This window comes from Phoenix dactylifera, chromosome 1 (genome assembly GCF_051530095.1).
Source record: "Phoenix dactylifera cultivar Ajwa chromosome 1, Ajwa_hap1_PhDact_Kaust_v1.1, whole genome shotgun sequence".
Classification (NCBI taxonomy): domain Eukaryota; kingdom Viridiplantae; phylum Streptophyta; class Magnoliopsida; order Arecales; family Arecaceae; genus Phoenix; species Phoenix dactylifera.
Genome location: NC_143190.1, coordinates 10,625,220 through 10,641,887, shown reverse-complemented (window position 1 = coordinate 10,641,887; position 16,668 = coordinate 10,625,220). Strand labels below are relative to the sequence as shown.

The 16,668-nt window shown below is 37.8% G+C and overlaps 2 protein-coding genes across 2 annotated transcripts; both read left to right on the top strand.

Moving 5' to 3' along the window:
• The first annotated feature begins 1,421 nt into the window (after positions 1-1,421).
• On the top strand, positions 1,422-3,335 carry LOC103711427 (pentatricopeptide repeat-containing protein At5g56310-like). The gene has a single exon (XM_008797562.5). It carries the CDS (start codon positions 1,514-1,516, stop codon positions 2,837-2,839), a length of 1,326 nt encoding a protein of 441 aa, XP_008795784.2. The 5' UTR covers positions 1,422-1,513; the 3' UTR covers positions 2,840-3,335.
• A 2,933-nt stretch (positions 3,336-6,268) lies between these two features.
• On the top strand, positions 6,269-16,637 carry LOC103711426 (mitochondrial 28S ribosomal protein S29-like protein). The gene is made up of 8 exons (XM_008797561.4): positions 6,269-6,740; positions 6,871-7,034; positions 10,236-10,441; positions 11,915-12,169; positions 12,293-12,379; positions 14,237-14,409; positions 15,929-16,061; positions 16,314-16,637. The coding sequence occupies exons 1-7, from the start codon at positions 6,334-6,336 to the stop codon at positions 16,035-16,037; spliced, it is 1,401 nt and encodes a 466-aa protein (XP_008795783.3). The 5' UTR covers positions 6,269-6,333; the 3' UTR covers positions 16,038-16,061; positions 16,314-16,637.
• Positions 16,638-16,668: the final 31 nt, after the last annotated feature.

Sequence of the window (16,668 nt, the reverse complement as noted above, 5' to 3'; positions counted from 1 at the left end):
TCTCTCATAAGGTACATTTTTTCCCGTCTCTTAAACCAGAAGGGCTTAATTTTCAGTTTCTCTCAATGAACATAATCGGAGTTTTTGGCAATGAAAAATAGTCACAATTTTCCAATTAACTGTCTGAAATAGTTCAGAAGCTAATACCGTATTCTTCCCATAAACAGGTAGATATGTATTTTGAATGTTTGAAGACATCTATGACCTCTTGATTCTTAAACTGTATAAATTAGATCCTTCATCCATGATGATCCAATTCTGCCCTAACGTCTAAAGCTATTTTTTATGGCTACGGGGAACTTATGTAGCTAAGAAGCCTTATCCTAAATTGCAAGCCACAAAGATAGAAAATTGTTCTTCCTCTCAAAGTAGCATAAGATTAGAGCCTCAAGGAAATGTATGAATTGTAGGTTAGAGTTTATTAGCAGCTGGAAGTTATAACTAGCCTATTATGTTATAGCAACAAAGAGCATGGGAAATATAGGCAAGGAAAGGTCTCGTTTTTCAATTTCTTCTCGCCTTTGAAAAACTTGAAGGACTCGTTTGGTTCGCGGGAAGCATTTTCTCTCCTAAGAATATGATTCTTGAAAAGTAGATTCCTAGGAAGAGGATGTCTGAGAAAGTATTTTTGGCATGTTTGGTTGATCATGGAAAAGTGACAGATTTCCAAAGTGCTTATGTTTGGTTGACCATCCACTTTCCTGAAAAAGTTATGCGTAATTCCTATTATACTCTTAATAAAAATTAGGTCTTTAATGCCTCTTGAATGCTGAAGGGCCTTTTTGGGAAAAAAAATGAAAATGGAGTGATTTTCAGGCTTCCAGCTCATGGAAAAGTAACTTTTTTATGTTTCTCACGAGAAAGACTTTCCCATAAAATGTGGGAATCATATTTTCATGGAAATACAACCTTTTCATCTCTCTCTTTTGAAAACTCCAATCAAACAAGAGGTATCTAATTACTTTTCCGTTGACCACACTTTCTCCCCTTCTTTTCCCGCAAACCAAACAAGCCTGAAGTGTACCTTTAATCAAATTGCACAATGTATCTCATTACTTGGCTCAATTTAACAATCTATTTCTCTAGCCTAACCAAGGCTAACCGGAGAGGTCTTATGTAATGTAACATTCAGATTTTATCCTGGAATAGCAAGAAAGCCCGAAAAGTCAAATCGAGTCGTATAATTTTTTTTTCTTTTAATAATAACGCCTCACACAATATGAGCATGAGTGCAGCCAATAAAATCAGAAAAAAAAACTAATAGAAGGAATAAGAAGCATCTGCTTGATTCTTTCATAAAATTTTTTAAGAGTGATGAGCCGCCTACCCAACAATAGCATAATTTTTTGATTTGTCAAGTTATACCAACAAATTAGATGGCTATTTTCAGTATTTTGTGGCGGCTGACCAGGACTGGGAAGGTTGCAGGTGGGTAGGTATTATTGGAGCCCAGACCCACTCACACCCAGCGGATATGGTGTAGTCCGCAGCCTGGCCACGTCAATGATATCCGATGGCAGCGCTCCAAAACCAGGAGCTTCTCCGTTTAACCCGCGCCCCCCTCTCGCACTTCTTCCTCTCGGCCTCCGCCTCCGCCATCCGGAAGGCCTCCTCGCACGACGAAGCCCTGCGCCTTTTTAAGCTCAGGTTCCAACGCCGCCGTCCCGGCTTGGAGCCCTTCGAGACCCACGCCGCCGTCTTCACCCTTAAGGCCTCCTCCTCCGCCCCCCTCGTCGTCCCCCACCTCCACGCCCACTTCCTCAAATCCGGCCTTTTCGCCGACGTCCATGTCGCCTCCGCCCTCCTTCACAATTATGCATTATCCTCCTTCTCCCTCGCCCGCCTCCTGGTCGACGAAATTCCCAACGGGAACATCGTTACCGCCAACACCATGCTCACCTGCTACTCGAGGCACGGACGCCTCGGCGAAGCCCGCTCGCTCTTTAACAGCATGAAGGAGAAAGATATTGTTTCCTGGTCCGCCATGATCGGCGGCTACATGGACGCCGGGCACCGAACCCACGGGCTCGCTCTCTTCCGGGAGATGATGAAGGCTGGCCACCCGAAGCCCGACCCGCTGATGCTGGTGACGCTGCTCTCCGGGTGCGCCTCCACAGGCTCGCTCCGGTTGCTGGGAAAATCCATCCATGCCTATGCCGAGAAGAATGGAATCGAGGTCAACGTCCAGCTGGGGACGTCGCTCATCGACATGTACGCCAGGTCCGGTTGCTTGATAAGCGCGTTCCGTGTGTTCGAGAGAATGCGGGAGAGGAACGTTATGCACTGGACGGCTATGATTTGCGGGTTGGCCATGCACGGGCACGGAAAGGAGGCCGTCGCCTTCTTCGACAGAATGAGGGAGGTGGGCGTGAGGCCCAACGAGATAACATTCACTGGGGTCCTCAGTGCGTGCTGCCATGCGGGACTGATCGAGGAGGGACAGAGGTATTTCTGCAGCATGGTCGAAGAATTCGGCTACAAGCCGCAAATTCACCATTATGGTTGCATGGTCGATCTCTTCGCCAAGGCCGGGAGGTTGGAGGATGCTTATGCTATTATCGAGAGCATGAGAATGGAACCGAATATCATTGTGTGGACTTGTTTCCTGGCAGCTTGCAAGAAGTACAAGAACTTTGAGATCGCAGAGAAAGGGATCGAGAAGGTTTTGAGCATGGCGATCCCGAATGAAGATGGCGGAGTCTATGCGCTAATCTCTGATTTGTATGCACTGGGGGGTAGGTGGAACGATGTGGAACGAGTAAGGAAGTTGATGGATAAGCATAGCGTGAAGAAGAGCAGAGGGTCTAGTTTCTTAGAGGTGGAAGAAAAGGGAAGGTGACATAGAACTAGTATCAGGAGGCTTAGGCCTAGTGGATGGAGATTGTTTGGAGAGTTAAAGGTGCTGCTGGTTGATGGATTCTGATGCAGGAAGACCGACACCAGCTGACCGAGGAGAAGGCAGAGAACTGCGATGATCAGTAAAACTTGCTGAAGACACCCAAGTGCAAAAGAAGTCATGATAGAGGCCAAGTGTTTCTGTTTGAGATTTTCATTACAATTCAACAATTGAATTCTGGCATTCCATCAAATGTTTTGTTTTTGCCATGGTCAAGAGCTGTACTTATACTGTTGAGCACCATTTTTGCAAGAAAATAAATTAATGGAGACAAAAAGTTAAAGGCAGCAAACTGCAATGAACCGTCTGCTGTGCTAAGAAGTGCTCTCTTGTACTCTAAATCTGTCTTTCTAGCAGAAAGAATTTGAGTTGGAAAACCATATTTGGTTTGGAGGAGTTGGATTTTAGAATGAAAATGAAAATAAATGACTCTCATTCCGGTCGTTTTGTTGAAGGAAATTCCATCTCTATTCCAATTTTAGAGAGGAATGTACATGCAACAATCCTCCAAAATTCAGTCCCTACTTTTTTTTATACCATTTAAATTCCATTTCAACGATGATTTCGATTATGGATGTAATCATTCTGATTTTCAGTCCGATTTCGATTTCAGTCATGAATCAAATGCATATTTAATTCTTACGAAGGAAGAATGCAAGTTAAATCCAGAGGCAAGGTAAAAATTCTCTTAAAAAACATATTATGAGTATCATGGATGCCCTTTTTTTGGAGATACTATCAAGAAAAGCTTAGCGTGTAGAATTCCTCCACAAGCTAATTATCTAAACAAGTTCAATGGATGGTCACCTAGATTGAGGGTTTCAAGAAAGATTATTTGGGGTACAACTTATTGTAAAAGCTTAATTCTGCTGTGAACTTACACGAAGATTTCTTACCAAATATTTATACAAAAATAAAAAATGCAAACATCATTCAATTTAAATTGAGCATAAGAAAACCATTCCATGGAACCCAACAACGTTTGCATGCAAAGGGGCCATGTGTGCAGACTTTTCATATTTCTGATTCAATGATTCAATATGACAAGAAAATAATAATCAATGCATGTTTACATGGTTTTAATCTTCTAAACTGGGTGATCGAGCAACATTCGAGACCATCTTTTTAGCGTTCAAGTAGTGGAAATTTGGTTTACCAATCTCTTTCAGATAGAGACCGGCATGCCCCAAGTCTAGATGCATTTTTTCAACCTATTGCTGGACTGAGTATTTATTTAGAAAAAAGTTCTCCTTACTAGATGACTTGCTAAGATAGAAATTGTCGGAGATATAGGCTTTGTTTGGTAGAACTTTCTGGCTTTCTAAAAGCACTTTTAGATGGAATATGGGTGTTTGATAAAAAAAATCGAAAAACTATTTTAGTTTTGCTAGAAAACTAAAACATTTTTTTAGGAGAAGCTCTATTTTGAAGTTTTTTCGGAAAAACACTTTTAGGCTCCGTCGGAAAACTGTTTTAAGTTACAAAAACAGTTTGCAATAAAATATTAAAAATTTCTTCACCAAACTAGTTTTTCCTATAAATGTTAAATACTATAGTCGAGCAGCTGATCCTCGCGACACAGCTCTTTTAAGTGCAGTGCAGCTGTAGGTATCACGCATAAATGATTAGTAACAAATAAATTCTATATAGAGGACTTTGTTGTGCTAAAAACCTGAGGAAGACTCTCGTATGCCTCGATGGTTCAAAGACCCCACTTTGGGCTGTGGACAACGATATCGACCAGCACGATGAGAGGTAATAAAAAAGTTGACTCTTGTATTTAGAATCTAAAGAAAGGAGTGCAGGGATGACAAGCTTGTCAAGATTCTAGACTTGTGATGCATAAGGGGAAGATTGAAACCAACTCTAATATTTTCGTTCTTGGTGTGACAGTTTGAAGCTAACTCTAACATGACCGACCAATCGAGGTGTCATACTCGAGTAAAGCATCTTGGTCAAGATAGAACTCCATTTGCCAAAGGCCTGCTAGAATGGACTAATGGTTAAGGTCAACAAAACCAAGCCTCGGATCAATTTGGCAATCTAGCAATGGATCCTAAAATCTGTTGGAACATGAGGATCTTTAATATTTGAAACTGGTCTCGGAGCATGAATTAACACTGTTCTTAAGCGAATTTTGTCCCCACTATGTTGCTGTTGGTGATCCAGCAAATTCGCTCTAGGATACAACAAAACTGAAATAGAATCCTAACTAGCAAAACTAGGATCCCCCAGAACAACGGAATGAAAGATTTTGTAGAATAAGTTATCTTAATCGGTGAAAAACATTGGCAATTTATAACACTGAATTAAACTTTGAAGCAACACAACTTTTGGAATAGTGTCTGTTCAAAACATAACTGCTAGTGCAGTTATTTTGTGCAAAACAGATAAAAACTGTCAAATGCCAATTTTTGTTAATATAATATTGGCTTTTCCTTCACAACTTTCCACCAATAAGTTATTTTAACATGTGTAGGATATGAATGCTTATAAAGTTATCTAAAAAAACTCTACACAAGCAATGTGGGACTAAAACCCCTCTCAACATTACAAACTATTAAAGGAAGGAGACTTCCAACAATCATGCTTTCATGTTATTATATATTCCTAAGAACATCACAACACTCTACTCTCTAGCTATGCCTCCTTATAGCACCTATTTTGCTAAAATATTAGCTGAGTTGTGAGTTCAAAACAAACTAGTTCACAATATGATTTGATTTTAATATGAAAAGATGAGAGAATTGTGGATTTTGTATGGAGGTTTTAAGTAGTACATAAATTAAAGATGGCAATCCGTACAGGCCGGACTAGATATAGGTCGGGTCAGATATAGAATAGATGAAAAATCTATCAATCCAAAACCGACTTATTTATTAAATGGGTCAAAAATTCAAACTAAATATGACCATTTTATTGGATAAGTGATCTATCTCGACCTATAATGAATTGAATTAAGTTAAACAAGTTACGTGGTTAAACATTGTTACCTCTAACATAAATAAGCTAACTTTCTTTTAGAATTTTATGAATTATTTATCTCATATATATTGGCAGATCTAAATCACATCATTGTTGCAAGCCAAAATATATCTTCATATAAAATTATATAAATTTTTAAAAAATAAAATTTTCATGCCACCATAGCCACACTGAGATTCTTTTGAAAAATAATGATTTTGAATTTTGAAACCAAACTTCAAACAAGCAAATGAAGGGATCAGACAACTATGGATATATTTTAAATCGTATTTTGACACATCGAAATATGTTTTATTTCTCTAATCATCCATGTCGGCCGACATAAGCTGATATACCGGTTTCTTTCGGTATCGGTAGCCCACCGAGATGGCAGAAATATATCGGCCTCGAAACCCTTGCTTTACTCGGCCGCGCCCCCGAAAACCCCAGCCCTCCGCTAAACCCCCTGCCCGATGCTGCTGCAGTCCCTCCTCCGGTCCACCGCCGCCGCCTCCACCGCGGCTCGGACCCGAAACCTCTCCTCCCTCCGCTCCAATCTCCTCGCCCCCACCGCCGTGGCGGCGGGGGCGGCGGTCCTATCCCGCCCCTACTCCAAAGCCAAGACCAAGACCACCACCAAGGGCAAGGTCCGGGGCAAGGACCCTCGGGGCGTCTCCGCGGACGATGCCACCCGGCCCGAAGATGCCTCCTCCGCCGCCGATGACGACCTCAATGTCGAGTTCGAGCTCCCGACCGATCCCCTACCCGTCACCTACGACCCCGCCCTCGATGTCGGCCCCGGCGGCCGCCCCCTCTTCTCCTTCACCAAATCCTTCTCCTCCCTCGGTCGCAAGGACGCATGCACCTACGTAGACCTCAGGTATCTCCTTTCTCTCTTCTCCCATTGAGTCTGAGGCCAAAAAGGTTCCCATTTTTCACTATGCTTCTTTCATAAAGTTAAGATTTTTTTTTTCTCTTAATCGGCATCTAATCGGTTCCCACTTTCTTAGCTTGGACGAGTGGAAAGCGATGTTACCCGAGGGATTGCCTCCGGGGATGGTGAAGGAGTTTGAGGAGACGAGGCGGTGTGCTGTGATGGTGAGGCAGAGCTTTCTGGACTTGCGCGATAATTTCCGCTACATTGTCGACCCGCCCATCCGTACAGGCGCTAAAAGTGAGCTCATTTTAGTTACTCCACTCTCTTTATGCTTCTTTTCAGTTTTTTTTTTTTTTAATTTCTATTTGTTAATCACTTAGGTCTGGTGTATTGAGTGCATGTTCATAACTGGCATTTCTTAATTTGCATAGTTTGTCTCCTTGTGGACATGTGAATGGAGGTTTAGATTGCATGGGAACTCTTTCTGATATCCATTGGGGTTAACTAATCCATTTGCCTCACTTCATTCATTAAACAATTTGGTTAAGATAGTAATGAGGCATGTTTAAGGATTGCTGATGTGACCCGTCCAGTGATCACCAAAAAGTTTGAAGGATGAGTTCTTAGGCATGTCCGCAACAAATAAAGTTTTCTTCTCTCCTTCTTCCAGCCATCACTATTTGATGACTGATGCTCATGGGTTATCTTTTCTTTGTTGTAGGCATGTCTTTAATAGGTCTACAAGCCAAAACAACCCATACAAGTCTATGGGATGAACTTAGAATAACAGTGTTCGCACCCTTATCTCTTTATCCACATTTGCCAACATGGAATTCATGGTACAATGAAATCCACAAAGTGTGTTTTTCTTTAAAAAGATATTTTGTGCTCCTAGAAACCTGTAACACGTGGAATGCAGAATGGTAATATGAATTCTTACCAAGTGTTTGTTTCCTTTAAATACAAGTGATGCTTGGAAATGAACTTACTTCCGTTTTTCCTTTCATCATTACATATGCACATGAAAATTAAATCTACACATTGGATGGGACAACTGCTAATCTGTGTCACTTTTGTGCCATCCTTGTTTTCCCTGCTGCCAAATTGTTTATTGCAACCTACAATTCAATTCTTTTGACTGTCATTAGTTCTATAAAGCCAATGCCACATAAGAAAAGAAAATTAAGTACAAGCAGCTTCTAAGCATCAAGATTTCTACAAGACCAGTATGGCAGAAGAAAGAAAACACAAAAGAGAAAACACTAACAACTTGTATAATATTGTTTACACCAACCTCCTGAATTAATAATTGATTCAAGTGACCTGTTTGTGATTTTGACATAGAGGGTTCTAGCAACTTCATCTGATTTGGCATATACCTCGAACTGTCACAATCATGTGCTATATCACTTCCTAACCTTTTCATGTCCATTTGTCTTCTCATGCAAGTGGAGTTGCATGATGATAATGATGTGCATGCAAAAATGTAAGTTGAAAGAGAAAAAACTAGAATGATAATTGTATCTAAAGTAACCATAGCGCTCAGCCTGTTCTTATGATACGTGCTTTTAATTCATGGTGCAATTGGATGTGGTTTTGATCCAATTGGTAATTTATCAAACATTTTAATTATGTACCTTATATGGTGTTCAAGCTACATAGGAATTAAATAACCAATATGGAACCAATGTCTAATGGAATATACGATTTGCTTCCTTTGTCTCTCTCTAGGTATTCTTGATTTTTATTTTCTGAAGAGTTGTTTCGTTAGCATCTCTTTCATAGCAAATTCATAGGTCTAGGTGCTTGAGTTGTTCAACAGATTTCACATTGTGATTCAGCATTGTTGTGTGTATTTTGTACTTTAGTGAATGCCTTGTGCATTTAACTTGAAAACCACCTCAACTTAATTAAATGTTGATCCTTTCAGTCTCCTTGTCACCTAGTACCTTGAGCTTTCTTACGATTAAATTACAAAACTGTCATCCATGAACCATAAGGTCTTTTGTTGAATTCCATGACCCATTGTGTGTATTTTGCTGGATGCTGCTTGTTTTTTAGTGCACAATCTATGACCTCATTGTAATCGTCATACATGAAATTTCTGTTAAAATGGTAGGTATACTCACAGTATTTCCTCCAGGAGTCATTTATAATCAGCATAACCCATTGTCAGAATACATGATGATCTAACTGTTTTTTGTACATATTAATGTATCTCTGATTGCATAGGATGAATGACTTAACATACTATCGATGAATTGTATTCTGGAGAGGCATAAATTATTACAAATAGTCTTCTTGAAGGAGTGGTGTTAAATCTGCTCATGCATATAGGCAGGCTTACAAGCCACATGACCAGAGATTCCTCTTGATATGCTATCCTTGCTTGCATTGATGTAGTGTAGTTATTTTTATAGTTCAAGTAGCTTGATAGGTGACTTTCACCTACATGCATGTTCACAGGCACGTCACTTGAACAAAATACTTGTTCTAGAATTATTAACAACAGAATAAAAAATAATTTCTTTATAATAACGTAACAAGTCTCGATGCAACTTAAACTGTTGCTTAGGTGGTGGAGCTTTTACCTGCTTGGACATATAAATTTGGACTTACTTGTTATTAAATATAATTTTTTTTGAGAAAAGTGTCATGTGGACACCATTTACGATTTGCTTGGACTCTTGTTCCTTTTAATTAAGTATGCCATTTTATGAGTTGTGGAACATCCTCTTTGTTAGAGTGTAAATAGGTCCAATGCTGTTTTCCCCCACGCTCTTTGGCCAGGGATAAAGAAAGAAACCAACAAAGATATTAAAGAATCCATACTTTTGAGGATAAAGCTTGAGTTTTATTATGGCTTACTTCCTTAGACCTACGGGGAAGGTGCCTTCTGAACCTTATTCTTTTATTTATTTTTTTTTTCATTTTTTTCGGTGTTATATCATGTTTTCGATCCATGTTGCAGGCCATTTAATTAACTTGATTATTGGCACTGTTTGCTTCATCACTATTTCAACCTATTCTTGAACTTAGACTTCCGTGTTATCTTTGCAATATAGTTCTTTGGAAGAAAAGGTTGATGGAGGGTCCTTTCTATTGAAATTTGATTTTGCTTAGTGACATGGTTCATGCTCTTGTATCCTTGAGTGGTGAATTTTCTTGGTACCTTTTTTTTCAACAATATATTCTTTTTTGTTCATTACTCTTTTGTGGCAAGTAAATCCACCATGTCCAATCAGTATCATGGGGTGGTCAGCTTCTACCAGGACCACCCATTCGATGCTAAATTTACTGGTACAATTCAACCAGAACCAGTAACTGTTGGATGAGTTATTATCATAGGGAACTGTGCATCAATTTACATATTTGTTACTTAAGGTATGTGTTAGTGCTAGTGTCCTGTGGCAAGCTGTGTGAGACCCAAGGGGCAATATTTTTGTTATCCTGCACACATGCTAGGTTGTTAATAACTATGTTTTTTTGGTTCTGCAGATTCAAAAAGACAAATTGTCTTAGATGGGCCGGTTAGCTGTGGAAAAAGCATCACACTTGCTATGCTTGTTCATTGGGCTCGTTGTGAAGGGTGGCTAGTCTTTTATGTTCCCAAGGGTAGGGAGTGGACCCATGGAGGATTCTTTTATCGAGCCCCATATTCTGATCTTTGGGATACTCCTGTCGGGGCTGCTGAAATCCTTCAGGTACATAGCCTCTGTTTGAAAATAATAGGAAGTAACAAGTTCTGAATCAGCTTGAGAATACTAATTATACAAATACAGAAATTCTCAAAATTTATCACATTGCTTAATACTTAAACATAAATTAAGTGGTGTTGTAATGGAATTTATATTAGTCAATCTGTGGAGGAAATCTATATTATGCTTAAAATTGTTAAATATATGTATGTTTCTTGTTTGGCATAGGTATTTGCTACAGATAATCTTTTCATTGGAAAGGATGCTGCAACCTGTCCCTTCTGGCCATTTGTCGAGAAGTGATTGACCCTAACTTTGTGCTTTCTAGAATAAGAAATTAGAATAAGGGAATTAGTATGCATATTTTGGTTCTCTTGACTTTAGTTATCATTATGCAAGCTTTTTCCCATTAAAATGAAGTGGGATATGGAACATTACACAACTTTAATTAGGAAAGGCTCCATGAAAAATTCAAACAGATCTCTCAGCTTTTGATTTAGAAACTCATTCCTCCACGCGTTGGTGCTAAGCTAAAATCTAAGCAAGTGAGAATCTTGCCATTAAACCTGGAAAGCCACTTGGTTATTAAAGAGACTTGCCTAGTTGCAGAAGTACCATAAATTTTGATACTATGTAAATTAAAGTCATGGAGAAACTTGGCTTAGGCCTCATTGTTCTGTATTTCTTTTTCTTTTCTTTTCTTTATTTGCAAGTGTCAGGCAATGCAAACTCTCAAGTAACACAAATAAGTGACCTATCTATGGAACATACCAATGTCATTGCATAAACTGAAATGTACTACATACTCAATCAATTACTTTCTAAAAACATTTGTTAAAAAAGTTGGTGTCATCTCCATTTGCATTTCTCTGACATTCCTTTTCTTTCTGGCTTAATTTCTCAAACTTTTTAGGGATTTTTTCAAAATAAATATTCCAACCATGTGTGCTGAAAGCAAATGTGAGCAAATCATACAGGACTGTTTTGGGGTTTAAGAGATGAGTGATATTCTTGTAAGAGATAACATTGAGATGGCAACTGTTCTTACAAACAGAGATGTACGAAGACAAGTTTTATATTTATGCATTATACAACTCTAGAATTATATCCTGCTTCAAATAACAATATATGCTTCTACCATAAATGCAACTATGCAAGAAAGGGCTTAAGATACAGTTAAGTATGTTAGGAAGGTTGATAGGAACCATTATTTGATCGATGCTATTGTTATATTTGAATTTCTGAGAATTTGTAAATTTCAATCTGTGTTAGATCCCTCAACTTCATTTTGTTCCAAAGAATAGGGCTCTCCTGATGAAAAGAAATGGACAGTGAAACATCTTTGTTTTTTCATCTGACCTTTTTTAGTGATCACCATGGATAGAAATTGTATATAATAAAATTACATTTTCAATTTGCATGGTTGTTTCCCTTTTTCTTTTGAGTCTTTAATTTCATTCAATTCTGTGGCCATTCCAGGATTTTCTGAAATTCAATGAATCTCGCTTGCAACAATTACCGTGTCAAATTTTTGATCCCATTCCCTTGGGAGAAGGTGCTGGTGTTGGGATAATGAAAGGGGTTGATTCCATGGCAATGCCTGAAGGTTCTACATTATATGATCTAATCCAAACAGGAATTGCTTACACGCATGCTGCAGTCGGGGTTGTAGTTCGTTTGAGGAAAGAGTTATCACTGGTGAAAGATATACCCGTTCTGTTTGCAATTGATCAAGTACGATCATAGTTGTCACCAATCAAATCTGTTTTGACATTTATGATTCCATTCTGGTTGCAAAAATAGCTATATGATTTAATACTAACATAGTACACATTTTTTTCCCTTTTTGTTTTGCAGTATAACAACTGGTTTACATTCAGTGAATATCAAGAACCTGTAACTGTACGTTCTTGTCGGCCAATTCATGCAAGGGAACTTTCAACGGTTAGTGTCATTCATTCATTTCTATAAGTTTTGCACATGGATTGTTTTAGCATCATCATTTAGTATTCTTTAGTGCTTCGGAGTGTGGACTATCTGTTCATGTGGTTTCTGAAAGCTTTAGACAGTGCTCTGCAGAAGTGATTAAGAATCATGATTTCCTTGTGTCTCCCGAATCCTAAGTGATCTCTAGCTGACACTCACTGGAAGAGTTTTTAAGAAAAATTATGTTTCTTATAATGATTGTTTTCTCTACTATCTAATTTGAGTTGGTCTAGAATGCCATACTAGATTCTTCTTGTAATCTTTGTTTCAGTATGCTACTTCCTTTGTATATGTTTTCTTTCGAGCAAATATAATTAATATATTACTCTTTTTGGTGAAACTCATGCTTATAAACCATGAGCAATAAACATCTATACCATATAGCTGGGAATGGTTTTATGAGTTGATACATTTCCATGTTTCCTAGAATACTTATTAATAGAAGTAGAAAATCGAAGAAAGTTGCCATTATAGCACTCCACTTGAGAGTTTTCAACTTATAACCGTCATCTTTTTGTTCCCATTATTCGTACAATTCATCATTTGACAGTGAAACTTGAGGAGGAAAATGTAGAATGTAATGAAAGCAATAATTATTCATTAATTTTCATAGGAGAGTCAAAAGAGCAATTTGTCATGACAAACCATAATTCTTGCTTATGAACATTTATTCATTAACATGTACAAGTGCAAGATATACAATCTATTTATGTTTTCTATGTACTCTGTAAAACTAATGTCTGCAGATGCCCTTCCCAAACTCAAAGCAGATGGTGGGACTACAGTTGTCAGTAGATCTTGTAGTCTGAAAAAATTGAGGTGAATGAAGGATTTCCCAAGTTACTTTGAGAATTTCTCTAATTTGATTGAAAGCGGCTACAGGAGTAGAGAGGTGGGCCTCTGAAATGGTTTAGGAAGCTGGATTTCCTAGGAAGCATTATGGAAGTACATCTGATTACTGAAAGTATTTGCTATATATTAATTAAATGAGAATTACTCTAATTTGATTGAAAGCAGTTACAGGAGTAGATAGGTGGGCCTCTGAAATGGTGTAGGAAGCTGGATTTCCTAGGAAGCATTATGGAAGTACATCTGAATACTGAAAGTATTTGCTATATATTAATAAAACATTGATGGTAGAATATGAGTAAACACATTATAAAAGGATTTAGAAACTCAAACATTTACCTGTGCTAAATTTGATTCTCCGATCGGTGTTGACAATATTTAGAGGCTTATTAGATGCTTCATTCTAAAGGAGGTCAAAAGGGTAAAATAGAATGTATATCTGTATATATTACACCCATGCACACACACACACACATCTACATATGTGCGTATTTTAGTGTGTTTAAGTACATATAAGCACATGGATGAATTTATAAATATCTTTGCATTCCTGCACCATCCATCATTATTATGAGATTGTTAATCCCTCCCTTGGTAGCTGAAAACTTCTACTCATGGTGGCACACCTACTTACGATTAAATTACATGTGCAATGCCTGCCTATAACTACAAGCAAAATATATGATATAATAGTCCATTTGCATGCAACACAAGATAATAGTTTAAGATTATACATTTATTTGATTAATTGATTTAGTAGGATAAAATTTACATTAAGTTTAATAAGTTAGTACCTTAATGACATTGTATGCAACAATTGTGCTTCGGAGGCCATTGACTTACCTTCTGCTTATAATGGTCAAGCAGTGGATGATGTTCAACCCTTGATTCTTCATTCTCCTAATGGTTTATTTTTCGTAAATTTGCTTACCCAATAAATAAGTAAACCTTTTCTTCCTTTTTCAGGTGAACGCTTATAGATCTATGATGCATGGTGACATGATGGTTGGAGCATTCTCTCATTCAACAGCTGTGGGCAAACTCCGTCAAGAACTTCCAGATGTTCCATTAGATGCCCGTGTCATGCTCCCTCGTTATAATTTGGATGAGGCTGCCACTGTTTGTCATTACTATCTTAGGTATGCTGATAAATGGAGAAAGGTGCCAACACCTTCAACTCTTGAAGTAATGTGTTTTCTTTATTTTTTTATTTTAGTCACAGACCATTCAAAAGTCATACAAGGATAGTTGGTTGACTGGTCTAATTCAATAAGCTTCTTGAATCTGTGCAGTTAAAAGTATTTAAGTGTGAAAGATTTTTGGTTGATGGCTAAAAAAACTTGGCTTTAAATTTGTTCTATAATTTAATTTTCTGCAATTTCATGGTAACTGAACTTGGGGGAAAAAGCGGAACTCAGAATATGCTAAATAGAAACACATAAGTAAGGTCTTAGAAGCTCAAGAAGTAATTTATCATCTATACCTTATTATCATAATTTTTTACCAGCCATAACCAACAAACCTGATCTGGTATATCTGGGGATTGTCTCTGTTGATTCCTCTTGGCTATTCATTGTAATTATAGGTTGTTTCCACAGTCACTGCTGGCTTTTTTGGTTGTTTCAAATCCTTTCTCATAACTTCCTGTTACCTTAGATTGTCAAATTTCATTTCTAGCCCTTTGACATAAGGCTAAGGTTCACTCATATATAATGGTCGCCATATTTTTCCTGCATGTGTTTACCATCTCAGTAATGTGTTCTCTATTTGTCCTCAACTATTGCAATCATACACCAACTATCATTGTAACCTTTTCTTCTCACCATGCATTACCTTGAGCATTAATATCCTCACCACACTCATTTTATTGGATTGTCCTTAGTACCCAGCATTTTGTACTAAACTTTCTGAATGTTATACTGCCTTAACTATGACTCTCTAATGCATGTGGTGGTTACGTAATTTCCAAAATGCATATCATCACATCTATAGTACAACTTATCATTGCGTATTTCTCTGTTCTTTTGTTTGAATGGTCCAATAAAATTAAAATGAGTTGTGTGGGAGAATTTTTAGCCATCAATTTGAAATATGACCTCGTTTTTTTATCTGCTTTTCCTGAAGTTGCATTCCATGCACTTTCTTTCAGTTATATTGATCTTTAGAGCCTTATTGTACTAGATTTCATTGCATTCCTTTAAAATCATTAGAAAGCAAATGACTAGGAGTGCTTGTACCAAAAAAAATGACAAGGAGTACTTTCTAAAACAAATTTAAAACATAAAATTGACCAAGCATCCTCTGTGACATTATGCTTTGGTGATGGCACACTCTGTAACCTTCAAGTTTTGCTGAAATTCAAAAAAATTCAATTTAAAGTAATGATGTTGGTTAATTAGAAAGATAAGATTGCTATGGCACAGCAATGTTAAATAGCATTGCCCAATGATGCTCCTTTTTAATCTTCCACAAAGTCTGGTCATTAATAGTGCTTAGTTTCATGATATTGCAAATCCTTTGTGGATACAGTGCTTATCCTATATGTGATTTCTAGTCAACCAAATGTTAATAAAAAATGCCAGTTCTTGACTAAGAAATTTTTTTGCAGCATCTTTCCTTCCATGAAAATCTCTCTTTGACACAACACATTCTTTTCAGGCAAAGGCTTATACGACATGAAACATTTTCGGAAGAAAAGTGGAAAAAGATTTACTACTTGTCCAATGGAAACGGCTCAGAGATGAGGTGGTTGGCTCCTTTTATATAATGGAGGCGTAGGAACCCTAAAATGGTGAGAAGCAATTTTACATCTCCTGTTGAATATGTGCATGCATACATATGTGCACGTGTGTGCATGTGCACGTGTATAGTGGCCTATGCATGTATAATACTTTTTGAATGTGTTTCCAATAAACTTAGTCTTGACAGAACTTTACTCATCATCTATGAGTTCTTTCAGATGTTGAATGTTGTTCCTTCCACGAGCTTCACCACTAATGTATTTTTACTTTCTTTGATTTCATTTTGAAATCTACATTTACAGCCCAATCAAGAAGTTATATTCCTGATAACCTTGGGATGTGGGCAGCCAGCTGGTGTACTTCATGTCATCTTGTGCTCATTCCACATTTGGCTAGTCTTGTTCTGTAGCCTGTTATTGTTTACTTGAATGGGCTAAGCTTAAGTTTTTCTCTTTTGGAATAATGAAATTTCATATACCTACACCAAGTCTTACAGCTTTTTCTTTTTTTTCCTCTTTCCAAAGATTGCTTCGAGTACATGTAAGACTATTAACATAGTGACTTGTGATTGTCAAGTCCAATTAGATGGTTATAATCCAGAGATGTAGAGAAGTTTGAGTGTGCAAGTTTGGATTTGGGGCTTATGGGCAAGAATGA